Here is a 27,523-nt window from a genome sequence, read left to right as displayed (position 1 = left end):
AACAGAAGAAAGCGCCTGGAAAAGATGTTTTTATGTTCACTTATTACACGGAACAAAAAGAACCAAAGTATACAGTATGAAGATATATGTGTCTAGAAAATTTATCCTCATGAACCTGTTTGTTCAAAGGGAGTTATAATTCAAGAATTGCCAAATGGAAGTCATAAAATCAGGGTAGGGGTGGGGAAAAGGGGCACCAAGGGAAAGGAAATAATTATGTGGTATTTCTTCTGTAGTTTCAGATCATTGGGAACTTAAACTTTTCCAGCAAGTCATTCATATAAACAGATGCCATACTGAGATATGATTGTGTAAAAATATAAAACTCCTAAAGTATGATGGCAATAATATTTAGGAAGAAAATATTAAAGTCTGGTAATATCCGACAATACAAATAGGATCATTTTGAGCAGTTCTGTCTATATGAACAGCAGTTGCAAACAATGGATGTATATTAAAGAACAAAGTGTTTGGTCTGCACATAACTTAGAAAGGGGTAACATTTCTAAACACTGACTTTGCAAGAAAACATGAAGGACATCTTATACTCAACAATGGTTAAAAGGAGGAAATCACTTTCTGAAGGATGCAGTGGGCAGAATGCCAAGGCCATTGTTTTTAACCTGCTCTTTTTTTTAACTTGCTCTTAACCGTGTTGGGATATGTTTACACTGCATGGGGTTTCCTGCAGAATCTAGCACCAATAGATGGATCAGATTTTGTCTTTGATCTGAGTCCTTTATGTCTTCAGTTTTGAGTGTATTGAGGTATGTTTTCTTTGGTTGCTGTTGTGACGAATGTGTAATAAAAAACTAATATTTACAACACTTAAACATTTTAGATTTCAGTGTCAACTCTTCACATAAAAAAATTGGAAAACTCTTAAGAAGCATGGGAAGGTTGTTACTTCCTTGCATCCGTCATGAAACTGTTTTCGATGCACAGCACAATTAGCCTGTTAGCACAGCTGTATGCTTTCTGGTCCAGAATCTTCCCCGTGTTCAGCGGGGAGGCCAAGCCCATGACTGCCATGTTTGCGGTTCTCCACGCTTCACAGTACTGATCCACAAGACGGACTCCGTGGGTGCTGGAGCCGTGCCAAACAACCTTCTGGGGCCTACAAAGGAAGTTTGTTGTGTTACTTTTTGAAATGACCCTTCTTTGTGGCATATCTTGGCGAGGAAATCAGCCTAAGTCTAGTGAGTTAAGTCAAACTCCTGAACTCTCCAGGGTCTGACCGCACATCACTTCTCTGTCTTTATCACTGTTTCCAACTTTCTGAACACACTACATTCCAACCATATCCAGTTTCTACATGCTCCGAAATCATACTCTCTACTTTTGTGAATTTGAAACTTTGATGAGTCCCCTTCGTCTGGAATGGCCTCACTTCCATTTTCAGCGATTCCTTGTCATCTTTCAAAGTCCATTAAATGCCCCATCTTACAGGAAGCCTTCCTTCTCATTGCTAAGGAATGTTGACTATTTCCTCTGTACTCCTACCATCTTATCTGTTTCTTCATTTTCCAATGACAATATCATGTCTAGAATGGTAGCTAGTCTGTGTCTGTCTTCCCACAGACTATAAGCTTTGAAAAGGGAGGAGCTGTGTAGGTTTATTACTGTGCCTTCCAGGCCTGACATCAGGCCTGGCATACAGTAGACAATGAGGAAAGATTTACTGAGTTGTTGTATTCTTAAGAGCATATATAATTTTCAAAGAATTAGAATGCAACTCACAGGAAAGGGTTAAAGAATCACCAACAATAGCATTACTTACCACTAATTAAGTACCTACTGTATACTAGATATTTTCACACTTACCTTTTTATTCTCACAGCATTATTACGGTATGGATATGGTTATTCTGCCCATTTGACAAGTGAGGCAACTGAAGCTCAAATAGTCAAAGTGCCTTACCCAAGGTCCCATATAAAGTTACTGGACCTCGGTCTCCTAACTTCAAGGCCAGGCTCTCTCCAAGGCCTCTGGCTGCCTCATTGGGGTTTTATCCTGGCAACATCTCAGAGGAGTAGCTGATAAGGGCATCCCATTGTTAGACTTGTTTCCTAAAGCTGTCTATCATATGATAAACTTCAAAGGCTTCAACCTCTACTTACCAGGAAGGATCTGTCATTACATCTCGGCCATCAAAGGAATATATTGGAACGTGTGTATTGAACTGACCTCCATGGCCAGAAAAAATTGAGTCCCAATTATTAAAAAGTACTTGGCCCTGTGGAGACAAAAATGCTACATTAGAATCATTATACAAACAGCTTGCAAGTATTTATCCATTCTTCAAAGCTCAGAAGCCCCCAACTCTAATCCTATATACTGGACAGAGTGAGAACTTGGGAAATACTTTGGTTTGATTTTATAATCTATCCTTGGAACCCTTTCAGCTTTATGATCTTATTTCTTGAGGTAATTTCTTTTACTATATGTGCATAATGTCTCTTCCCCATCAAAAGTGTGTTTTAGGTCTTTATTTTATTATTGCTATTTTAAACATTGTATAATTATATGAAAGTGACACATAACATACAATTATATGTTAGTCGCTCAGTCGTGTCCGATTCTTTGCGACCCCACAGTCAGTTCATGGAATTCTCTAGGCAATAATACTGAAGTGGATTGCCATTCCCTTCTCCAGGGATCTTTCTGACTAGGGGATCAAACCCTAGGTCTCCTGCATTGCAGGCAGATACTTTACCATCTGAACTACCAAGGAAGCCTTTATAATTATATACTGAGCTTCAAATTTGTGCTAATATACAAATGGGTGAGGTTTCCTTGGTGTCTTAGATGGTAAAGAATCTGCCTGCAATGTGGGAGACCTGGGTTCAGTCTCTGGGTTGGGCATGGCAACCCATTCCAGTATTCTTGCTTGCAGAATCCCTACGGACAGAGGAGCCTGCCAGGCTACAGTCCATGGGGTCACAAAGAGTTGGACATGACTAAACGACTAAGCACAGTACAAGTGGATGATGTGGAGATGAATCTCTTACTCCTTTTCTTTTAGTTATTTATATTCTAATACGAACAGTCTGAGTGGGTGAAATGGTAGAACAGAGCCTTGGAAAAGGGGATAGGAAGTGCTGTTTGTGGGGTCAGGATGAACTTGCCAGGCTCAAGCCTCCAGGTTGGAGTACTGGGATCACAGGGACCAAAGGGTCTCAAAGAACCTTTAAGATCTGGTTAGGAATCAGGACCCAGGATATGTGTGAGCAGCAATGAGCTGCTCTTCTGTAGCCTTAAAGGAGTAGGCTATTTCCATTGTGTAATTGAAGGATGCAGTGAGGCCCTGCCTTGCCAGTGAACAAGGGCACAGAAATACCTGAGGGTAGCAAACCAGGGTGCAGGACAGAGTGGTTCTGATGCCACTCAGGCAGTTCTCTACAGAAGGCACCCTTGAGTGGAAACAAGAGCCCTGGACATGGGGATCAAGGAAACCAATTCCAGTTTATAGTCACTTTGAGTGAACTGTTTCTCCCTGTAAGCCTCGATTTCCTAACAAACTGAGAAAAGAATAACTCCCATTTTTATCGGAAGTATCTATTAGAACAGATATGAAGTGCTTTATAAACAAACAGAAAAGCTGTATGAATGGAAGAGGTTATTACTATCCCTCCTGTTTGCTCCAAGGATCACAAACCATCTAAGCAGGAAGGGTTATTGCAAATATAAGGGAACTGAGGCCCAGAGAGGGAAGGTAACCCACCCAAAGTCACACAACTAACCAGGGCCTCGAAATAGCACACTTCTGAAGGTGTTAGGAGTGGCAACTGCCTTTAGTGCTTGTGGAGAACAGTACATCCAGTGGCAACAGGAACCATATTTAGTTTTACCTTGAGGTTCACTATTGGAAGGCTATATCTCTCTGCTTTCCTTACAACTGTGGAGAGATCTTGCAAATGGGAGGATAAGAATGCTCGGTAGGTGGACAACAGTCCTGCAGCCCTGGCCTGCTGGAAGCACTGGAAATCAGCTCGAATGTCCCCAGAAAATGGCGTGTTCAGAGCAACCAAGTGTAGCTGCAAAAAGTGAGAGAAAAGACAGTGCAGTTGGAGAATTGATAGCAAACTCCAACTCCCATAACCATCACACGTTCCTAAGAAGATCCCCGACTTGCTGCATTGGAAGGCATGCTAGAGGTCACCTTATTCCTCCTCTGTCTGACACTGGATCCCCAGCCCAGGTGTGACCATCTCCAGTGAAGGAGAGCCCAGGTCTCCCAAAGCAGTCTGGCTCAGCAATCCGAACTGCTCTAACTAGTACACATTTCTTATGAAATGTACAAGAAAAACAAACTAAAGCACTTCAGAGATCTGAATTCAGCCTGCAGGCAGGCCATCTGTTGGAGACTTCTGGGTCTGCCCTTCAGTGAGTTTCTAGGAGGTTTTTAAGCTGGCTTTGGTCCTAGATCTCAGAGGTGCATCAAACTATCTGCCTCCTGCCCTTTCTTCCACCTCCTGAGTAGGTCTGGAGGACCAGAGGAAAAAGGCCTTGGAAGGAGAAGGTCGTGACATTTATTATGAAGACTGTGGGATAGACTCTTAGAAACCAGGGATCATATAATAATTCTAGCCTCACATTCCTGACTCCTGGGCAGTAGCCCAAATAAAAGCCATTCCATAATCTTCTTCCTCCACACTTTCTCTCCCCAAACCCAGCCTTCTTTCCCAGCCCTTTCTGCTGTAGCCTCTGAATTACATTTCATAATCAAGGAGCAGTCATCACCCTCCTCAACCGCATGTCCGAAGTAACTTTTATCTCATTAGCATAGAGCTGGGGAAGCACAGAGCTGGTGCAGGACGTGGGCCCAAGTCTCCAGGAAAGAAAAATGTGTTAAACCCATCTTCTTCTTCTTCTATGTCTGAACACCGTGGAATGTGAGGGAAGAGGCCCTACGGCCTCATCACCTTCCAGCCACTGTGCCTCTGGGGACTACACCCAAGGGCAGTCACAAGAAGCCTTAATAGAGCTTTCCTAGGGGACACCTAGGAAAGGGGCAGTGGTGAGAGGGGGCTTCCCTGCCACACCTCTGACCCTATCACAACCACTTCTTCCTCTTTAAGGAGATGCAGAAAAAGGTCTGGAACCATGGCTGCTTCTGAATGGTGGGATTGGGGGCTTTTGTGTTCTCATGTTGCTGTATCTTTAACTGCTGGAACATTTCTAGAATGAATAGCTATCATTTTTATGAAGACAATGACATTTCAACAATCAAATGCTAAAATAGTTATTTTGTGGATAGTTATAGTTTTGTAAAATTATAAGTGATTATTTTCTTCTCCATTCTATTTGTTCATTGTCTAGACTTTTTAAATGGATATGTATTACTTCAGAATTTATAATACACTATTTCAAACCTTTTTGTAGCTACTGCCCTTATGTCTCCCTGCATAGCTAAGCTTTTTGAAGGTTTACCTATACTTGCTTCTCTGTTTTCTCACCCCCTACCTACTCTGCCACCACCTAGAATCTTGTTGGCATCCCTCCATGCTACGGAAATGCTTTTCCTTAGTTTCTCAATTTGAGCAACACCTTTTAGCTCCTTCCATGGGCCTCCTGGCAGCACTTGGCACTGTTGGCTTCTACCTTGCTTGGCATTCTTTCCTCTGGCAATAGCTTCTCAGTTTCCTTCTCATACTTCTCCAGTCAGTGCATTTTATTTTTGTTCCTCACAACCCAGTCTCTCCTCACCATATAGATTCTCTTTTAGGAATCCTTCCATCCCCAACACAATGGCCATGGCTTTACTGAAGACTCCCAAGTCTGCATTTCCAGACTAGATCCACTGCAGGGTTGCAGACTTTCCGATGCTGCTTCCTTCTGGGGGTCTCCACTCAGGTATCCTACAGGTACTGCAGACTCACCATGCCCCACAGGATCTCCTACTGGCCAGAGGGCAGCACTACAGGAGATGTGTTCCCAGTGCCCGCCAAGTTCATGCCTTGTGCTCTGAAGAGTGTTCCCACAATTCTTGCTAAAGAGTCGCCTTAGGCCATTCAATTTCATTCTCTTGGCTGCTCTCGATTTGGCTGGGAAGGAGTCTGAGCCGTGTGGACTGCCTCTCCCAAGACTCTGAATTGAGCCAGGTGGTACTGGGCTCTGCAGCTGTAAGATCACGTAGCGCTGGGGCCAGGATCAGTGCCATGGCAACCCTAAGCCGTGTGCAAGTTTTGCAGATGTAACCTATGTCTGTGTCCTAGGGTCAGGTAGAGAGGAGGTGGGAGGAAAGACCTTTGCAAAGGCTGGTCTGTAGAGATGGTGGAGCAGACTCAACAGGGACAGGAGTCCACAGGCCTTGTTGTATTTCTTGCAATTATCTAAACAAACTGCATACTAAGCACAGGGCCTGGCACATGGTAGACACACTTTTGGCATTTGTAAACGCATGAATCGTACTTACTGCAGGTCTGTCGTAATTGACATTTGAAATAGATGTCAGTGAAAGTTGAGGCTGATGAGGCTGTATGGTAAAAAAAGAAAACAAACAATCCTGAACATACATTCACTCTGTTCTTTTCTGTATATTAAGGTACAAGTGCACTGTTTCTTAAAAAGCTGTCTTAAACAGTTTGTCATGGTCTTTGGACCACACTTAACTGAAGAATTTCATGCATGAACGAAAAATGATCCTCAGAAAGGGAGCAATATTCTCAAGGCTTTTAGAAAGAGCACTGAACCAAAAAGCAGAATTCCCATGTTTTATAAACAACTCATTCACTTCATAGAGCAAGGCACCCCTTCAGAGCCTCAGTTTCCTCATGTGCAAAGTGGGAATGATAGTACCTACCTGAAAGAGTAGCTGTAAGGTTAAAACAGTGGACAATGCAAGTTGTTAATGTTCTAATCAGGTAAGGAAGTCTCAGCATCAAATATTAAAGGGTTCTTCTAGATTGCTTATGCCAACCATGTTTTCACAGATCAGTAAACTGATGCCAAGAGAAGGGGAGTCCCTTGCCCAAGAGGATTCAGCTGTGACTCAGGAATGGCAGGTCTGCAGCCTCTGGGTCCAGCTCCACCTCCCATCCCTACCCACCCCACCCCCCGCCCGCCCTGCCGTCCAGTGTGAGAACGTTCTTTTGGCACTTGGTAATTTCTAGGCTTCTGCCAGATAGTGAACCTGGCAGGGCTGGCTGTCCAGAGTCAGAGAGCTTGATACTGGATGCCAAGGGGATTCAGTCAGTGCTGATGAATGAAGGAGCTAGAAGGTGGGGAGAGGACTCACATTGCTGGAAAGCGCAGGGGGAGGAGGGCTGTCATCCGGAATGGGAATCAGTTCTCCCAGCTTTAAGGAAAAGAGGATGTTGAAAATGAAACATCAACTGGAAACTGTTTGTGCATTTTCAAATCAAAAATGGCATTTATAGGAGCAGACTGTGATTTTTAGAGGGTACTTGGAGGCAGTCTCTTAAAAGGAGTTTAAGAATTACCTGTAATTTTTTCCAACCATCTCTGACCCGAATGAAAAACTCAGTGCTGTCCTTCAAGTAGATGAATGTCCCTTCTATGACCAAATGTGCTTTCTGTAACATGTCATCCATGTTGCTAAATGTTGTAACCTGTTAGGTAATTTTAAATACCAAACACTGCAGTTACCATTAGAGCGATGGCACGGTTTGAAAGCCCAGCCTCTTTGTAAAGTCAAAAATATGAGCCATCCCCTCACAGTCAATGAAAAGGTTATTGTGCCACAGAGAGATATATAATTTCATCAGTAACCAAAGGACTTGCCTTTTGATCAAACAAAAACATTCATTACCTTGAAACATAAATCTCATTTACAATTAAAAAAATTAAACAAGAAGATAATATCCTGTGAATCTGAAGGCATTTAAAAACTGTCAGTGGAGCTGGCTCTGCTGGGCGTTGGTACTGGGAAAATCATGGCTGGGTTTTGCCGCTTCCGTTCGCGTGAGTAGCTCCATGGCACAGACATTGTTACATGTGTTCCGTTAGCTCACGCTGCTCCTTATAGGGTTTCAGAAGTGTTTTCATTTGGATTCAGAAATATAAACAAGAGAGTGACTCTACCTAGGTCCTGAACCTTTTTTTCGGCCTGGCTGAGTAGTTCCAATAATAAATACATAGAAGAAAATAGGGGTCTATAATTTCTCTGTCTAGACAATTGCCAAAAGTTAGAAAATCATCTTGGCCTCTCTAGGCACAGACATAAAAGCAGGGAAAAATCTATCAAGAAGTATCAAGTCTCAGAGAAATATCAGACAAGGAAACTCCTATTTTTGTCTTCAACTGAGAAACATTATAAAAACTTAATTTTTGCCTAGCTTTGAAGATAATGACTTTGTGCACTAAAATGACCCAGACATCCCTCAAAGGCACCAAATATCAAAATTTCATCAACTGTTGGACAGTTTTTCATCTGGCAGCCCAAATTTCCAGCTAAAATCTATCAAAAACCAATGTACATTGCTAGGACTCCTGACAGCCTAATGAGGCATTTGTTCCTCTTTCTGTGCATCACAATAGTCTCCGTGTGCCATACAGAGTAAGGCGATCCACAGGGTAATGAAGGTACAAGAGACCTTCTTTGGTAAAATGGAGAATGCTGCATTACCCAGGGGAAATGTGACCAGCACAGGGTCGCCTATAATGTTGTTTACGCTCTTGTGCTTGTGTTTTTTGATGTAATACACTTGGCTCTTGTGGAACCTAAATCATAAATGATTTTGTCGTCTGTATCTTTTTACTAAGTCATCCAAAAAGTATAATAAATATCCTGTTTGTGGAATTATACCAATTCTGTTGTCATGGAGGCCCAACTCCAACAGAGAAGGGTGTGCCAGCCCCCAAACACTGCAGCCACAGTTCTAAACAAACTCATCCAAAGCAGAAGGATGAAGACTTCCTGATGATAATACTGACCAGGTTCCTGGATCCGGGAAGCCCTGGTTGTCCTGGAGGGCCAGGTGGGCCTGGAAGGGCCACAGCTAAGATAAAACAGGAAAGAGAAGTTATAGAAAAGCACACTGTCTGCAAAATGCCTCTGATGTTAGCCGATTACTGAGAGAGTGTTCACCACCTTACTCACAATGTTTGCAACTGCAAACGTTGCACCTTGTAACGGAATCTTATGAGCTCTGTGCCCAGCTTATGACTCAGCCACATTTGGCTGGCTTAGGGGAGAGCTGAGATTCTTAACTGTAGCCCTGAATGTAGTCATGCCTAAGACTTTCCAGTTTTGTAAGTGAACACATTTCTTTTGTTTCTGCTGTTTGTATAAGTCAGTCTGAGTTGAGCTTTCTGTCACTTGCATCCCCAAATGCCCTGATTCATACAACTTACTTGTCCCAAGAAACAAACAGGTAATTACTGAACAGAGGAAGAAGACTCAGAAAAAAGAAAAGGTGCCAAGCTACAGGAGGGCAGGGTAGGGCAGTGACAGGGCCCTTGTCTTCCAGCCAGAAGACTGAAGACCGTGGTTTGTCGATTCTCAGCTGTGTGAGCTTGGGGAAGTAACAAGCTCTCTGAACCCCAGCTTCATCAGTGAAATATAAACAGATATTTCTTCTTCACTAGCCTATGTTGAGAACTGGGAAAAATACAAACTAGGAGTGTGCTTTGCAAACTGTATAGTATCCAACCAGAGATTCTTAGCTTTTGAAAAGTCAAAGTGCCCTTAAAAATCAGATCAAGGCCCTCTCCCCTAGGATAGAGATACACATACACACAGACACACACAGACACACACACACACACTTTTCTACTTAGAATGTTAGTGGGATGATAGCTCTCTGAGGCACATCCTTGAAATTCCTAGGAGTTTATGGTTCCCAAATGAATAGCCCTTACTTTAGGCAAACACAAATATCACAGCTATTTTGTTGTTCTCTTTCTATCTTTCTAACCTCCTGTCTCCCCTCAAAATCTGCAAAACTCTTGGCAGGGTTAAGGGTATTTGTACAAGTCCCAGTAAAACTTGGGGCTTCCCAGGTGGCGCTAGTGGTAAAGAACCCACTTGCCAGTGCAGAAGTAAGAGATGCAGGTTCAGTTCATCCCTGGGTCGGGAAGATCCCTTGGAGGAGGGCATGGGAATCCACTCCAGTATTCTTGTCTGGAGAATCCCCATGGACAGGGAGTCTGGCGGCTTACAGTCCATGGGGTTGCAAAGTCAGACACAACTGAAGCGACTTAATACAGCACAGTAAAACTGCTGCAGAGTTACTGCACACTGCAGGCTGTGCACATAAGCCTGCAGTTCTGACATAGGACCTGAACATTCACACGCAGGTGGTGAATGTCTCTAGTGGAAAGAGGGTCTGAGGACTTGGGTTTGGACCCCAGCCATGCCTCTTCCTAGCATCTGTGACCTTGAGTTAGTCTCTTAACCTCTCTGAGCTTTGATGCCTTCATCCATAAAATGAGTTTTATAATCTTATCCATTTCATCTTCCTCCTGGGGTTGCTGTGAAGATGAAATGGGATAATGGATATGGGAGTGTTTTGTAAACTGTGAACCATCATATATTGTGTGAAGGGTCGTTCTTTCCAATGGAGCAAGGAGTCCTGGGACCCCCAGTTTAGGGCTACTGTGGACAACAGAGTCTCTGCATCTTGCACTCACCCTGCAATATCCCTCTACCTCTTGCAATTCCCTTCTATCCCTCAAGGCTGTATGGGCACCTATGGGACCGGCATCCCTACCTGCTCCTGAGAGCTTCCCCTTCACCTCTATGGCCATTCAGGTCCAGAAGGAGCTGCCACGTTCTCATGTGGTCCCACCTCCTGGCCACAGGTGACTGGTCCAAGTTGGGCACCTGGCCCAGGACAGGTCAGTCAGAATCTGTCCCCAGAACATCCCTATGCCAAGGCTTTTCAAATGAAAACTGAGAAAGAAGGCCAAAATTTGTAGATGACAGTGGAAGCTGTAGGTTGTTGGTATTTCCCACCATGCAGAGGATGTGGTCTGTGGTGAAGAAGCATTTTGAAGCTGCGCTCAGAGAAAAGCTTAGCTACAGACAGCAACAGATGGAGAATCCCACAGGGACTGAATCCCTGGTTCTGGCTATATCTGAAGTCTCACTGCGTGCCGGCCCCTCCCACACACTGATTGTTCACCCTCCTTCACATGCAGTGAGCTTCCCTGCTACTTGAACTAGCTTGAGTTCCATTTCTGTCACTTGCCCCAAAGTCATTTCCTGTGTAAAGTCCTCCCAGATGTCCCAGACACTGTAGGTCTCTTCCCAGGTGTGCTTCCGCCACACCTGGCTCATGCCGACCCAAACAACAAAAAATGAGGTCTTCATGCTATTACTGCCACTACTGTTATTTTCCACCATGGGCATAGTGGAAAGAATGTAGGCTTCAGAGTTACTCTGACCTGGGTCCTGATCTGGGTCCTAATCTGGTGCCATTTATTGGCTATGTGACCTTAGAAAGGTTCCTAAACATCTCTGGGCCTCACTTTCCTCATCTATAAAATGGGGATGCTAATACTTTCCTTGAAAGACTTTGTAGGAATCCATAAAATAATGTAGGAGAGTGACTAGCAGATGGCCTGGCACTTGGTAAGTATTCAATAAATGGAGATTTTCTTCTATTTCACACATTTTTCATTTGAGGAAGTGAGGTACCAAGGGGTAAAAAAATTTTTTACATAGAGGATTAGAATCAATACTGGTCCTCAAGTCCCTTAAGGCCCAGGCATTGACAAAGCAGCCAAGAAGTTCACATCCACACACGAAAAGATGTCCAACATTATCAGTCTTTAGGGAAATGCAAACCAAAACCATGATGAGATGTTATTTCACAAGAATGAATGATGGCTAGAATAAAAAAGATATAATAATAACAAATGATGAAGACAACAAGGAGAAATTGTAACCTTTGTACACTGCTAGTGGGAATGCAAAATATAGTCTCTTTTAAAAACAGTCTGGCAGTTCCTCCAAGGGTTAAATATAGAGTAATCACATATATTGGGGGTTCCCTAGTGGCTCAGATGGTAAAGCGTCTGCTCACAATGCGGGAGACCTGGGTTCGATCCCTGAGTTGGGAAGATCCCCTGAAGAAGGAAATGGCAACTGACTCCAGTGCCTAGAAAATCTCATAGATGGAGGAGCCTGGTGGGCTACAGTCCACGGGGTCGCGAAGAGTCGGACGTGACTGAGCGACTTTCCCTTCCCCTTCACCTTCCATCACACATATGACCAGCAATTCTGCTTCTAGGTATAAGCCCAAGAGAACCGAAGACATATGTTCACACAAAGACCTGTATATAAATGTTCACCGCAGCACTACACAAAATAGCCAAAAAAGTGGAAGCAACTCAAATGTCCATGACCTGGTGAATGAATGAACAAAATGATACATGGGACACATGCGGGAGCTCTGAAAACATTATGGTAGGTGAAAGAAGCCAAAGGCCACGTACTGTGTGACCCCACTGATATGAAATATCTAGAATAGGCAAGTCCATAGAGACAGAAAGTAGATCAGTGGTTTCCAAGATCAGGGAAAGATCAAGGTTTGAAGAGGAGTGACTACTAATTGGTACAGGATTTCTATCTGAGGTGATGAAAATGTCCTGCAGTTAGGGAGAGGCGAAGGCTGCACAACCTTGTGAATATATTAAAAACAATTCAGTTGTCCACTTCAGTGAGTGAATTCTTTGGCATGCAAATGATATCTCAGTTTAAAACGAAAGAACGAAGGCTCAATCCAGGAAACAGCCTCTGTCAGGCAGTATGGCTCGGACATGCCACCCAGAAGTGGTGACTCACAGTACTGACCTGCTCCTAGGATAGCTGGAGGTCCTGGTGGTCCCGGGGGTCCTGGTGGCCCAGGGGAACCAGGTCTTCCAAAGCCAGGTGGCCCAGGCAGGCCAGGATCACCTGGGGGTCCCTGGGGCCCAACAACGGCTTCCCCTTTCTGGCCCTGTCAGGAGCATGGTAACAGAAGAGAGAAAGCACTATTAGTCACTAGAAGTCTGGTCTTGTTGTCAGGACATTGGTAAGAAGTCAGTAAACCCCCGCTATTGTTATCTTCATCCTCAAGCCTGGGCACAAGCTAGGTGGTGGAAGACTTAAAGAGCGGTGGCCTAGTTGTTATGTTGAATGACAGGAGAGGAAGCCCAGGAAGCCCTGGACTTACAAGGTCCTCTGGAGGTCATCTAGTACAGCCTTGGCATTTCACAGACGGAGAAACAGAGGCCCAGAGAAGGGTAGGGCTTGGCCAAGGTCTCAGAGCAAATTGGCAGCAGAGCTTGGAGGAGAATCCTGGCCTCCTGGCTTGCTTTGTCTTGCTCATGGCGAGTTCCAGGCCCCTGAGGGTCAATGATCTCGTCATAATCTCATTGGAGACATAAACTGAATTTCTTTCTTGTGACCTGGAGAAGCTTCTCATCCTAAGAAGACCAAGCTGACTTAGGGGCTCCTTGTTTGATGGAATTCCAGAAGAATCAAATAGCCACTCTAAAAATATCTTCCTCACCTTTGCTTCTGCCTCTATTATCTGATGTGTCTACCATTAACAACTCTTTGCATTGAGTGAATTTTCCACCACTGGTGTGAATAAGGCAATGCAGTGGGTGACATGGAAGCTACCTGCATGCCCATGGCCTTGGCCAGCTCCCTTTCCTCCGTGGCCTCAGCCAGGCTCCCCACCAGTTAGCAAGTATCGGGGAGAGAGACTGACACCCAAGGCCTGCCTCTAGCCTGTGACTGGCCCTTGCTTCCAGCTGCGTAGTCACCCTGGGAGGCTTCCATGAACTCCAGGATTCAGTGAGGAAAGGGACTTGGAGGGGTCACTACTCACCACCAGACCTGGGTTTCCTGGCAGGCCCGGTGGTCCTGACACGGAGAAGCCAGAGAAGCCACTGTTAGAGTCTCCTTTTTCTCCTTTGAGTCCCCTGTCTCCATTCTCCCCCTGGAAGATCATTCAGAGAACATTCAGAAATAGTCAGATGAGCCAGTCTCTGACACAAGCTTGAGAACTTGGAAACAGAGGCCACAAGTTCAGAGAAGCTCACCTTCAAGCTGTTCAGAAAGTGCCTCAGGTAAACTGGATCCACAGGAGGGCCTGAAAAAGATATACTTTCTAAAATTTGCAATCAGTCTCAGAAATTCAAACACCAATGTGTCTAGGAACATGATGAGTGCCTAGCCGAAATGACCTCATATTGGTTTAGCTGGTAGAGGGGACACAGCTTGGAAATGAGCCCCAGTCCAGGCTCTGTGACCCTGTGGGATCTTAGGCTCTTCCCTGGTCCTCTCTGGGGCTCGTTCTGCATATGAAGCTGGAATGATGGGAACTTCTGGTTTCTCCTGACAATGTTCCATATTGAACATGCATCACCCATGACTGGGTCTCTCTGGAATTTCATGGAGCTTGCAGGCAGGGTGGTAATGTAATTAGCCTCACTTACTGGCTCTGCTGGCTTTCTTGAGAACAAAAATAAAGGATAATAGCCAGAACAAGAGTTGAGATACCTGGTGGTCCCTGGGGCCCCTGGTCGCCTTTTTCTCCTTTTGAGCCAGGAAGGCCCCAGGATCCTTTTTCTCCTTTAACACCTGCCACCAAATACACACATATTAAAAAAAAAAAAAAAGATAGTGGAAAAACACCTTCATTCTATATAAGACATTTTTGAGACAGGTTTTGAAATGGAGCCTCTTAAGTCCAATCAACAAACAAAAGCTTATTGAGGGTATAAAATCCTTTGCTGTAGGGTGGAGAGGCAGAGGTAGATATCTGCAGTAGACACAATTCCTGACCTTGGGAAGCTCTCAGGGAGACAGACACAGTCAGGGTAGCACCAGGCAGGATGGAATAGGTACCATCATCAAGGTGCCAGCAGTGCATCATGGGAGCACAGCAGAGGCTACAGTGAGCTCTCTTGGATGGCCTCATGCACATGGACTGAGACTCAACACCAAGTCAAGCACTCAGTCCCATATCACCTAAGCCTGGGCATCACAGTGGTGTAAGGGGAAGGGAGGAATGTCCCAGGAGTGCCGCAGAGGACAGTTAAGGGTGGTAAGTATTTCACTCACAGTTGGAAGAATGCCAACAGTGCCATATCCCATTTCCCAGAGGACTTATGAGAAGCACTGTTTCTACAGAATCAGCCTTAGAGCCTTCCCTTCTTCCCCAGCTCTTTATCTTGAAGATGGGCTCAGAGGGAGCCTCCTGGGAGTGCAGAGTTTGGAAATGGAGGCAATGCCCTTTCCCAACCTGGATAAGCGGGTGGACACTAGAGCTTTGAACTCCTGGTTCCTGAGAGAGACTGACCAATGTGTACCCATACACAGGGGATCCGACAAAACAAATCCAGCTCCACCTGCTCCTCCCCAAGGTCAACTTGGCACCAGAGGAAGGGAGAACCTTGAATTGGATCTGAACAAGAAGTCTGAGAACATCCTGGATTTTGTAACCAAATGTGACCAAAAACCCGTGACACTAGATACCATCAGGGATTCGGCCACCTGGCAGGCCAGGGGTGACAGAGCTGAGCCAGAGGTCAGTATCAGGGGAAAGAAATGGGCCTTTCCCTGTTTAAACTGCAAGTGTCCAGATTTCTCAATCAAAACAGGCACACATGGTGTGACAGTGTATGGGGACAGAGGACCAGAGTCACTGCTCGCCTGCAGCTCCTGTCTCCTGGCCTACATCCTGTCTGATGAGTGGTAGATAAGCTCCCACCAGCTGCAAACATGCTGAAGTTTAAGAATCGCTCAGAGCCAGCGTGTCTCACAACACACTGTGTGTGTATACACCTCAGAGGGAGCTTGTGAAAATGCAGCTTCTGACCCAGCAGGTCTGTGATGAGGCCCAAGGGTCTACATTCCTAACAAGCTCCAGCAGTGCTGATGCTGCTGGTCCAGGAACGCTCTCAGGTAAAGGCCTTCTGAGCTGCCAGGGCCTCCCTGCCTTAGCTCTTGATATACTGCACTGTAATGACTTTTTAAATGGTTTCGCCCAGCAGAGTCTAAGGGCCTGGGTGGCAAGAAGAGCATGGGATCCATCTGTCTCAGCCCAGTGAATGGGACAGCACCAGGCGAGGAGAAGCTATCAGTGGATGCATTATGAACAAACTAACACACGAATGGAAAAATAGAGTGCTGGCTACTAGCCAGGAGGCTCAGACAAGATGCATAAAATAGGCAGCTGGGTGACACAAGCAAACAGAGGTGCCCACGGTTCAACTACCACCCCTCCCACAGTGCAGTCAGACTTCTCAGAGCACCTAGTTTATGCCCAGAACTGGGCAAACGGAAACCACCTCTGCAGAGATAGGAGGGTCAGGAAACATCCCAGAGAAACAGGAGTGTGTACCATGAAAAGTGATGAGTTCTGAATTTCCAGAATACGTGGTACCCACCTAGAGAGAGAGAGAAAGCCAAGGTCATACACTGTAAACCCTGTTCTGGTTTTTGTATGCACAGGGAGCTAGTCCCCTGTCCCAGGGGCAAGGGGCAAGGTCATGGATTTAGGCCTGCCCTGGATATTGGAGCTCCCAAAAGCCCTGAGCTCCCCAGTGCCCTTCAGTGCAAAGCATCTCAGGCCTTCAATTGGCAGGTTATAGGGGTGTTGGGGGGAGCATCGTGTAGCTGAGCCAAGGTGAGATCTATGGGCTGAACAGCTCTGAAAAGGGAAAGATAAGTCATGGCAATGTTGGTCTGGCCAACCATGAGCATTCTTGGCCTCCTTTCTGATCAGTTAGGACTGACTCATATGAGAGGTCGAGCAATGGTAAGTGATGTACTCAAGTCATGAACCTGGGCCAGCCGTTAGCTTTACTACTATGTGTAATCAAAGATGAGCACCCAGAACAGGAGTTGATGGTGGTAATTAATAAAGAGGAGTTATCATTAGATTGGAGCACTCCTCGACTTCCCATTAAGTGCCAAGGGTCTGGAGTCTAAGCTGTTCAAGATAATATTCCTTCGCAGTTCATCCCGTTTCCTGCATTTCTTTCTTTCTCTTTCTTTAATAACAGAGCTATCTGCCACCTTCCTTTTATAAGCCCATCTCCAGCTTTTTCCCAGTTAATATGTGAATCAAAATGATCCCTCTGATCCCAGATCCTCCCATACTTTTGGTTTGGAGGGTCACAAGCTGCTCAGGTGTCACCAACAGAAGATGTGGGAAAGGGACAGTGATCTTCCAGGAAAAACATTTCTAAGTTAAGGACAAAGGCAGCAGTGCCAAGTAGGTGTCTTACAGCTGTGCTGATGAAGTCCCTCCACTCTAGGAGTGAGCCGTTAATTGTTACGGTATTAGAAAGGGGATGAAATGAGAAGAAGCCTGTGAAATGCTGGATGTGAGAGGAAGCATTTCTTATTCAACTGCCCATTTTGAGAGCTGGTCAAGAAACATCCACACTCAAGCCGGCATGGTGTCCAGCCAGGCAACATGAAATCAAAATCAAATGCTTTTAGCTCATCTCTGGCTTTTTTAAAGTAACATCATGACCCCCAGTGGCCATGGTCATTGCAAAGGATCCTAGCATCAATTCAGTTCAGTCGCTCAGTCGTGTCCAACTCTTTGCGACCCCATGAATCACAGCACGCCAGGCCTCCCTGTCCATTACCAACTCCTGGAGTACACTCAGACTCACGTCCATTGAGTCGGTGATGCCACCCAGCCATCTCATCCTCTGTCGTCCCCTTCTCCTCCTGCCCGCAGTTCCTCCCAGCATCAGAGTCTTTTCCAATGAGTCAACTCTTCGCATGAGGTGGCCAAAGTACTGGAGTTTCAGTGTCAGCATCATTCCTTCCAAAGAAATCCCAGGGCTGATCTCCTTCAGAATGGACTGGTTGGATCTCCTTGCAGTCCAAGGGACTCTCAAGAGTCTTCTCCAACACCACAGTTCAAAAGCATCTATTCTTCGGCGCTCAGCCTTCTTCATAGTCCAGCTCTCACATCCATAGGTCACAATAATTGCAGTAGCAGTATACAATACTCTTGAGTTTTCCAAGTTCTGTCCCACAGTCAGTCCATTTGAAGCGTGATATCATGTTTGTTGGGAGGGGCTTTGGGCACCAACTCATCGAGAGACCTTGCCTCTCTAGGCTATGATTCCATGTCTATGGTGGGAGACACCCATCTCTCAGATCACCTTACACAGGTAGGTCCCTATACAGGTGGGTCCCCTCCTCTGCCTTCAAGACCAGAGTTCCCAGGCCCTGGGTTGCAGAACTGATTGTTTCAAAATTTAGACGGGGACAGATGTCTGGACAAACACTCAGTCAAACTGTGTCATTTTAAAGCCCTTGACCCAAGTCTCATCACCACCCCTACAGACATCAATTAAGAACCCGCTTCAAAGAACCTTTCTAAATTATAATTTGCAGGCTCCCGAAAACAGAGGCCACGCCTGTCTAGTTTACCGCTGCAGTTCTAGGGCCTCACGTGTACTTGGCATTCGTAAATCTTTGACAAATATTTGCTGAGTGAACGATTATGTTCAGTGACTAATGCCTGTGCATGGGGAGAGGCCCACCCTCCCTGAGTTTCCCCACAAAAACTAGACCCTCCTCACATGGGTGAAGCCTCAGGGACAGGGCACTGACCAGTGAGGTGAACAGACATGTGCCTGGGGACCTGAGTGATGGCCCAGCTGTGTCCTTCCTGTGACCTTAGACAAGCTGGTGAGTTTGAGTCACAGTTTGTTTTGTCATTACAAAGCGGGAGAGGAAGTCCCTCCTCTCGGTGTTGCGTACTGTGCAGAAACATGATAGTTAGGAAAGCATAGTTATAGATTTTAGCCTGAAGCTCCCAATGTGAAGATCACTAGTCAGAATTGCCTTTTATTCTCCTCTATGTTTTAAAGTATCTATTTCCCCCTTTTTTATACTGCTCCAAGCAGGAAGCTAACATGTCCACGTGAAGATAACAAAAGACACTGCTTTTTGACTGCAAAGAACCATTGTCCACATGTGTGCCCTTAGAAGCCCTAATATGATTCAGAGCCACCTACTCCCTTGAAGACATCAGAGAGAACACTGACAGAGCGGCTCAAAACAAAAACTAAAAACTTATCTTCTCTGAGTTGCTTTCTATGCCAAAGCCTGCTCTGTAAGGTCATGACTGTTTGCTACTTACAGGTGTTTTGCAGTGTGGCCGGACTGGAATTGGGAAGACAGCCTGTTGGAAATGAGAGTGAGAAGGGATTGAGGACACCCGACTCCAGCTTAGGCCAGTAGGGGACCATTTCCCACTTTCCCAGGAGGTCTCTCTCCCTTCCCACCCCAACTTACTCCTTTGATGTTAATCACAGCTCCTGGTGGTCCTGGGGGGCCTGGAGGGCCAGGTAGGCCAGGTGGACCCTGAAGCGGGGCAAGAAAGGCCATTCTTGAGTTCGGGTTGTTGTAAGTACAGAGGCAGCTGCAAGGTACTTCCCCAGGGTTTGGAGATGAGGAAAGGAGGGTCTTCTAAAGCCGACTAACTCCTCCCACAGGTAGGCCAGCCTCTTCTGGAAGCATGTCTACCTCTGTGTCCTCACTGCATCTTCACAACTGCAGAGCAAGTATCACTGCTGGTTTACAATTGGGGTAACAAGGGCCAGAGAGGGGAAGTGACCTGCTAAAGGCCACGCAGCAATTCACAGAAGAATGGAGACTGGAAGCCAGATTCTGACCCCCAGAGCAGTGCTCAGCGGATACAGAGCCTACCACCTCTACCCACGTATCCCTCATATGGAGGGAGTGGTGGGGTGGGGCCTTGCTGGGATACGGTGCCTGAAAGGGCCCCTCATAAAGGTAACGATAAACACCAACTCCTGTTAGATGGCAGAGTCCACAGCAGAGCCAGATCAGCCTGGCCATGATACCTTGCAATGTTTTCTCTGCCAATCCTGGAGCCCAAGCTGCACCTGAAGCAGACGTGGGCGGCGGGGGGGGGGGGGGGGCGCCGACCGTAGGTGAGAGGCGCCCGGCCCATGTGGAGGCTGCACGTGATCACTAGACTGGCTGCTGTACCTGCAGCCTCAAGGGCTTGGTGAGTGAGGCAGTGCCCAGTGGTTCAACACCACCTCACTTCTGCAATTCTGGGCATACAAACTTGGAGACCACTTCTGGAGACCGACTGTGGACCTCTCGGAGACCAGGAGGTGCAGACAGAATCAACAACACACTTCCAGCTGCACGTGCATGTAGCAGATGGGGGGCCTCCAGCAGGTGCCTAACTTCTACAGGCCCCACTTTCCTTCTGTGTAAAACAAGGACTCCACAGAGTGTCTCTCAGGAGAGCTATTATCAAGCCTGAGATCTTGTCCTCAAAGGCACCAATAAACACTGGCTTCCTTATCGCAGATGTGGGACACTGCAAATGTTCCAGGGCCTCCCATCTTGGGAGGCTCTGCGTACACAGCTGACTAAGCTTCTATGTTCTCTCAAGAATGCTCACCAGCCCCACCCCACCTACACCCGTGACCTGTGAAACCCCCAGGAATGTGTAATCCAGGAAAGACAGGATATAACCCGAGTCAGAAGACCCGGGATTTGAAACCAGACTTCTTGAGGATTCCCAGATCGTGTTCCCCCACCCGCCTCTGGGTCTGGACGAGGAAGCTTATGCTCCATTAAGGTGGATTTGGTGCAGGACCTCCTGAGAATGAGCCTGAGGACGGGGCTGGGCTGCGGATCTTCGGAAGTGGCAGCCGAGGAAGAAGAACACTCCTGAACATTCTGTCTGCTCACTTGGACCTGGCCCCTGACCAATCCTCCTCCTGACACTGGCCCTGGGGCCGCGTCCCTGGGTGTTGTGGGGCTGGGCCTCTGGTGTGGCACTCACCGGGATCATGACCCCTCGATCTCCTTTGGCGCCTTTGAGGCCATTCAGTCCTGGGCGACCCTGAAACCAATGAGAGAGGCCTTAGTAAACCCACAGACCAGCCTGGCCCACATGTCCTTCTTCTACCTGCAGTCTGAGGAACTCAGATACCTACAGGTCGTCCAGGGAGGCCAAATTCTCCTTTGTGTCCTGGTGGTCCTTTGGGTCCCTGGAGGCAAAGTAAATGCCAGGTTAGAAAGAGAAAAATACTGTATAATGTCACTTATATGTGGAATCTAGAAAAGCCAAAATAGTAAAAAAAAAAAAAAAAAAAACCAGTGTAAAAAGGTGGTTACAGGGCAGGAGGGTGGGGACACAGGAGAGATCTGGCTTAAGGTACCAACATGCAACGAGTACAGCTAGGTCCTGGAGAGCTAACAATGCACAGTGCAGGGAGTACAACATCGTATTATAATCCTCAGACTTGCTAAGAGTCTAGATCTTTATTCCAGCCACGAAAAGAAATGATAATTATGTGATGTGAGAGAGCTGCTATCTCTACAATGGCGATCATATTACAATATATAAATGTATCAAATCAGCATGCACACTTTAAATGTACACAGTGCTGTAGGTCACTTATGTTTCAATTAAAACAGAAACAAAAGAACAGAAACTAAAAGGCCAGGGAGATGGGAGGTGTCCAGCCTACCTTTGTGGGCAGTGGTGACAATGAACCGCTGCTAGGAGGATGGAGGACAAGAACCTACGAGGATCCACCTGCCTGGCTCCTTGACTGCTGGTCTCTCTGAGTTCAGCTGGACACACTTGCTCCATCCCTCCTACAGGCTCTACCCCATTGCAGACGCGGGACCCAACCCTCTCAGCCAGTCAGGAATAACAAGGAAACAAGAGGTCAGGAGCCCCAGGCCTCAGCTCTCAGGGAGTTGTGTGCTGGGCCAGATCAGAACGTGGACCTTTGCCTTCAGTATTATGTCCCAGGGCTCTCCATATCCCCTGCTGGAATAATGCAGCCCAGACCCACTCCTCACGTCAGCCCAGTCCAATAATATGCTCCAGGGTTTGGTTCCTGCCTTGCTCCCACCTGTCCCTAAGGACCAGAGTCTTGGCCTGGCATCCCAGTTCTCCAGACGAGCCCCGCCCATGGACCCCTTTCCAGTGCTGGCTTTCTGTGTCCCCTTGCTCCCAGAGACACTGCTCCTGCAGGAGCCTTCATGCCTTCCAGTGCCTGGGATGCATATAATCCATGATCTCCTCCTAGAACAAGCTCTATGTCCAGTGGACACCTCTTTTTTTTGAAGCTATTTCTGTCCTGTCTCCCAGGGGAATGACTGGTTTAACCCTAGAACCTATAAAGCCACTTCTTTCTGCTCTAATAACATGTTCATCCATGCCCTGAAAAAATGGCAAATAGACTGTGTTGAGACAGGCTATGTATGCAAAGTTGTGTACGACTGTTTGCAACCCGATGGGCTGTAGCCCACCAGGTTCCTCTGTCCCTGGGATTCTCCAGGCAAGAATACTAGAGTGGGTTGCCGTGCCTCCTCCAGAGGATCTTCCTGACCCAAGGATGGAATGCAAGTCTCCTATGTCTTTTGCATTGGCAGGTGGGTTCTTTACCACTACCACCATTTGGGAAGCCCTAGTAAGTGGTTAACCAGTGGTTAACACAAAACTCTTCCAGTCTGCCCTAGCCTGCAGCTAGGACCAAGGACGCCTTTCCAGGGCATCCATTCTGCCTGACTTAAGGGACAAACTTCCAGATATTCAAGCTGGATTTAGAAAAGGCAGAGGAACCAGAGATCAAATTGCCAACATCCGCTGGATCATCGAAAAAGCAAGAGAGTTCCAGAAAAACATCTACTTCTGCTTTATTGACTACGCCAAAGCCTTTTGACTGTGTGGATCACAACAAACTGTGGATAATTCTGAAAGACATGAGAATACCAGACTACCTTACCTGCCTCCTGAGAAATCCATATGCAGGTCAGGAAGCAACAGTTAGAACTGGACATAGAACAAGAGACTGGTTCCAAATCGGGAAAGGAGTACGTCAAGGCTGTATATTGTCACCCTGCTTATTTAGCTTATATGCAGAATACATCATGTGAAATGACAGGCTGGATGACGCACAAGCTGGAATCAAGATTGCTGGGAGAAATATCAATAACCTCAGATATGCAGAATACACCACCCATATGGCAGAAAGTGAAGAGGGACTAAAGAACCTCTTGATAAAAGTGAAAGAGGAGAGTGAAAAAGTTGTCTTAAAACTCTAACATTCAGAAAACTAAGATCATGGCATCCTGTCCCATCACTTCATGGCAAATAGATGGGGAAACAATGGAAAAAGTGACAGACTTTATTTTCTGAAAGCCAGAGAGAGAAGAGGACTTGTCTGAGGTCATACAGCAAATGAGCAGCAGATCTAAGACCAGAAGCCAAAAGGCCCAGGTTGCCTGGGCAATGGTAATCTATAGCTGGCAAGACCCATGGTACAACTGTGGGGCTCACCACCATCTGCTTTTCCACTTCCTTCTGGACACACAGCTAGACCAAGGTCCCCCGCCCCCCATCCCACTGCCTCCTGCATCAGTGGAGGCCAGAGGTGGAACTCATCATCTTCCATGGTCTGTCCCCTCCCCAAGCTTGGCCTGCCAACTGGAAGATGCCAGTGTGAATCTGAATCCACCAGACAGTGAAGTCACAGGACATAAGCACCATGGGCTCCCGCGTCACTGCTTGGAGGGGAGACACCCAACTGGCAACCACCACAGTGGATTTTGTAAAAATCGCAGTCAGCCTACCCTTGATACATTAATACACACAGACATTGCCATATCATTTTTATTTTCACAACTCAATTTAGTTGAGCCAAAGTACAATAAATGCTTCAAACCCCAGTTTAGGGGCAACATGCTCTGGCTTACCATTGGTCCCGGGGTTCCATGCTCTCCAGGTTCACCCTAAAACAGGGAGACAAAGACCTGTCGCTCGGATGAACATGGTCAGCAGCAGAAACAGACGGGATTTGAAGCAGACGTGTGCTTTCAGGGTCTAGTGGAATAATTACCTTTTGGCCCCTCAGCCTTTCCAGAGGAACATCCCCCGTCAGGATGGCACCTGGCTCTCCCTTCTCACCCTGTAATTCAAAGAACCTTTCGATGAAGCTGGGCCTCACCTCGCCACCTTATCCACAAGCTCGCCGCCATTTCTTTGGCCCTCAAACCGCCTCTCCAACCCCCCTGCCCTGACATGACCTCTTGCTGAAATACTGCACAGCCTCCTAAGGGGTTAAATATCGTCTACTCTGTTGCCTCCATGTACTTCAGTTACTGTCTGAAAGCACAGGTTGGGGTCTTGCAAGCCCCTCCAAGGTCCTGCTGCTGCTTGCTCAGCATCCCCACCTTAATTCTCCAGGAACCTCAATCCTCAAGGTCCACCCCACCTCTGGCTGTATGCTCCCCACTGAGAACCTCTGGCTCCTAACATTAATATATTTGGTGGCTTGTGTTCCTAACAGCTCAACTTGAGATCTGTTCTCGCCTAAAATCCTTTTCTTGTTAAAACATCTAAAATTGGGAAAGCCATGAGAGCATGATCAGTGGAGGCTTCTCTCAACACAGGGGTCCTGAGTCTTGGAATTTTGCCTCCAAGCTCCAGGCTCCTGTACAAATACTCACCTGATCAGGCAAAGTTATCTCAGTTGCTGGGGCGTAGGGGAGATGGGGAGACTGGTGGCTGGGACACAGAATCCTGCCCCCAATCCTGCACTCTGCAGGGTTACCTACCATCCCAGGAGGCTTTCAAGAAGATAAATGTCCAGAGAAAGGCCAGGGAGAGGAGCCATTCAAGGCTCTGGCTCTGAACTTCAATGCTGGCCCCCGAAGAGCTGGGCTGGACCACACGAAAGTCTCCCTTCAATAGGGCTGGAAGCAGCCAGGGCAGTGGCGCCAAAGCAATCTGAGCAGCCTCTCCTCTCTGTCCCCCACGCCCACACTTGATATTTGGATCTTACCACTCAACTGGTGAGGAAAAGCAGTCCTGAGCATGCCAGCAGCAAGAAGAAGCAAGCACAAAAGCATTAGAGGTAAAGCCAGAGAAAGTGTGTTTGCCGCAGGGGTCAGAGCAGAGCTCTCTGGGTGTTCTTCCCAGTTTTCAGGGTGGCAGGGGATTGGGGCAGGGATGGCAAGTAGGTCCTTCTTGATCCACCTGACCTTGCCACATGGAAAACAGAGTGTTTAAGGCAAGAGCTGATCTGATTTGACCAGGCTTCTCGCAAGCCAGAGCTGCCCTGGCCCCACACCCTCTCTACAGGCCCAAGGCAGCAAAAGGCACCCCAAGACAAGGTCTCATGTAGTGTTAAACTCAGACTGAGCACACTGAACCCTCCGCCCCCTGGACTGTGGTCCAACAGACACTAGAAACTCTCTCCACTTCCTTGGGGCTACTGTGAAATGGTTTGGGAAGGAAGGAAAGAGAGTAGCTAATGGTCCTTTCTCTTAGAGACGCACCAACCATCCCTGACATCCCAAGGCAGGCTCAGGGTTTCTCCTGCTGGCTTTGTACAGACCCCCATTACAGCAACAACCAGTCTCTCTGTGGCTCTCTGCATGTCTGTTCCTCACATCTTATCTCACTGCTCCTAGCACCTAGCATAGGAACCTGGCTGGTACATCAAAGGGAATGGATGTAAGCAGGATGAGTATATAAACGGGTGGATGAACAAATGAATCCAATGCAGAGTCACTGCATCTGTTTATGAAAATGTTACTCTCCCCTACCTATAAAAACCAACTGGGAAATCAATTCTAAGAGGCAAATGTGGAAGGGTACAAAAGGTCATTTCAATGTCCTAGGAATCTCAGGAAGTGCTCTGCATGCTAAATATTTATTCCAAAACTTCTGGACCAAGACTGCTAACCAACTGCAGAATGCCCCAGCTTATAATAATCATAATAATTTAATAGCATAATAAGAATTTCTAAATGTTAGCATTCATTGCATTCATTACTTATACATCCTTTCATCCAGCAAATATTTTGAGTGCCATTCATGTAAGAGGCACAGTGCTAAGTACTGGAGCCACGGAAAGGGGAGTGGATGTGCCTGCTCTCAGGGAGTGAACATTCTAACGTGAGAGCCGGGCGGAGGCAATTAGACGGAGCATAGAACTCAAGGGAAGAGCATTCAGGGGAGTGTTGGCTGAGTTCTCTTTCCAAGTATGATGAAAATCTATTTCTCCATGCACCGCACCTGCACCCTGAAGGAATCCTGAGATCATGAGAGTGAACAGCTCGGGAGTGACTGCTACAGGACACAGTGTTTCTTCCAACATGATGAAAATGTTCTATAATTAGGTAGTGGTGGCGGCCACACGACCTTGCAACTATACTAAAAATCACCAAATTTCACAGTTGAAAGGGGTGCATTTATGGTACGTGAGTTATATCTCAAACTTTAAAAAAGTTAACAGCTACTTTCAACCCATTTGAAATATTTAGCAAATTCTCCCACCCACATACCTGGCCCTTCTTACCTGTTCTCCTTTTAGTCCTGGAAATCCAGGTACGCCAATGTCACCTTTTGGACCTCTCGGGCCCTGGAAGGAGTTATTGGAGAGTATTTGGTTGTTTGTTACAATTAAAATGCTTTAACTGAACAAAGGTTTCTTTCTTTTTCCCCCAAGAGTAAAGGAACTCAGAGTGCCAGTGGAAGTCACAGTTACGATGTTTTCCTAATTTTAAGTGGTCTGGAAATTGTGGTCTGGGGGCAGGAAGACAGCATCGAGTGTTAGGAGCCTTAGAGGCCCCATTCTCTTTGAACTATGGTTTCCTCCAATGGGCATCACGGAAACGGCCTTGCCTGCTGCCTCTGCTCACCCATGGGCCCTTGGGGCTGTCCTGCAGCCCACTTCCCTCATCATCCATCCTCCATGATTCCCACCCCTTCTCTGGCTCCCCAGTACCTAAGGAATGGGATCCAGGCACCCTAAACTGACACCCAAAGTGATCCCAGCTGCTCTGGGCACTTCACCCTCCACTCCTGTCACTCCACCAGGGGCGAGCCTATCCCCTTAGCCTCTCTGCACCCGCCCCCAACCCCCACCACTGCCTCCACTATTCCCTCTGCAGAACCCAATTCTGCACATCCGGTCAGAGGTGACCTCTTCTCAACTCCAACAGACACTTAAGATCTGTGACAATGACTCACACAGCCAGACGTCTGCCCCAAAAAAGGGTTTCAACACTTTTCATGTAATTTAGCTTTTCTCAAGTCCCTCTATTCTGGGTTAATGTAGTGGCCCTCAAATATTTGTTATTATTTTTTAGCAGTGAAACTCTTTTCATTCCTTTTTTTAAGTAAAGTCTTAAACAAAAGCCCAGTATATAAAATACATCAAATGGAGCCTTGTTGGTGCCCTGGATCCTGCTTATTTGGCCCCCTCCTTACTCTTCAAGTGGTCCCAAAGGCTGCTCTGAGAAGCCCAAGGCTCCCTCGGGAACACAGAACTAGTCATTCAGAGGCAAATGTGTCTGGAACGCACTCTGGTTTTGGAGCAGCCAAGCTGGGCCTGGAGCTCAGAGGTCTCGCCTCCTCTTCCTGGCTAAGAGGTCTTCCCTGTGGCTGTCACCCTCTCCTGTTGTTTAATGTCAAGTTCTGTATTTTTAGGGTCAGCAGAGCATCAGTTCAGTTCAGTTCAGTTGCTCAGTCGTGTCCGACTCTTTGCGACCCCATGAATTGCAGCACACCAG

The 27,523-nt window shown here is 46.7% G+C and overlaps 1 protein-coding gene across 2 annotated transcripts in view; it reads right to left on the bottom strand.

The window, feature by feature from the left end:
* COL15A1 (collagen type XV alpha 1 chain) overlaps positions 1-27,523 on the bottom strand; it is a 111,659-nt gene continuing 84,136 nt past the window's right edge. For both annotated transcript variants that reach the window (XM_040238855.1, XM_040238861.1), the window contains exons 24-42: positions 26,308-26,370; positions 23,842-23,910; positions 23,699-23,734; positions 20,923-20,976; positions 20,769-20,828; positions 19,235-19,303; positions 19,080-19,121; positions 16,308-16,353; positions 14,462-14,542; positions 14,002-14,051; positions 13,788-13,898; positions 12,764-12,908; positions 8,899-8,963; positions 7,446-7,574; positions 7,241-7,300; positions 6,419-6,478; positions 3,852-4,037; positions 2,121-2,236; positions 1-1,117 (exon numbers count right to left, since the gene is read on the bottom strand). In XM_040238855.1, coding sequence (XP_040094789.1) covers positions 904-1,117; positions 2,121-2,236; positions 3,852-4,037; positions 6,419-6,478; positions 7,241-7,300; positions 7,446-7,574; positions 8,899-8,963; positions 12,764-12,908; positions 13,788-13,898; positions 14,002-14,051; positions 14,462-14,542; positions 16,308-16,353; positions 19,080-19,121; positions 19,235-19,303; positions 20,769-20,828; positions 20,923-20,976; positions 23,699-23,734; positions 23,842-23,910; positions 26,308-26,370 — 1,656 coding nt within the window. In that variant the 3' untranslated portion in view covers positions 1-903. The remainder of the gene's footprint in view (positions 1,118-2,120; positions 2,237-3,851; positions 4,038-6,418; positions 6,479-7,240; positions 7,301-7,445; positions 7,575-8,898; positions 8,964-12,763; positions 12,909-13,787; positions 13,899-14,001; positions 14,052-14,461; positions 14,543-16,307; positions 16,354-19,079; positions 19,122-19,234; positions 19,304-20,768; positions 20,829-20,922; positions 20,977-23,698; positions 23,735-23,841; positions 23,911-26,307; positions 26,371-27,523) is intronic.

The sequence above is a fragment of the Oryx dammah genome, unplaced genomic scaffold, assembly GCF_014754425.2.
Source record: "Oryx dammah isolate SB20612 unplaced genomic scaffold, SCBI_Odam_1.1 HiC_scaffold_1, whole genome shotgun sequence".
Lineage (NCBI taxonomy): Eukaryota > Metazoa > Chordata > Mammalia > Artiodactyla > Bovidae > Oryx > Oryx dammah.
Note: the sequence above shows the minus strand (reverse complement) of the source record. Positions and strands in the feature narration are given on the sequence as shown.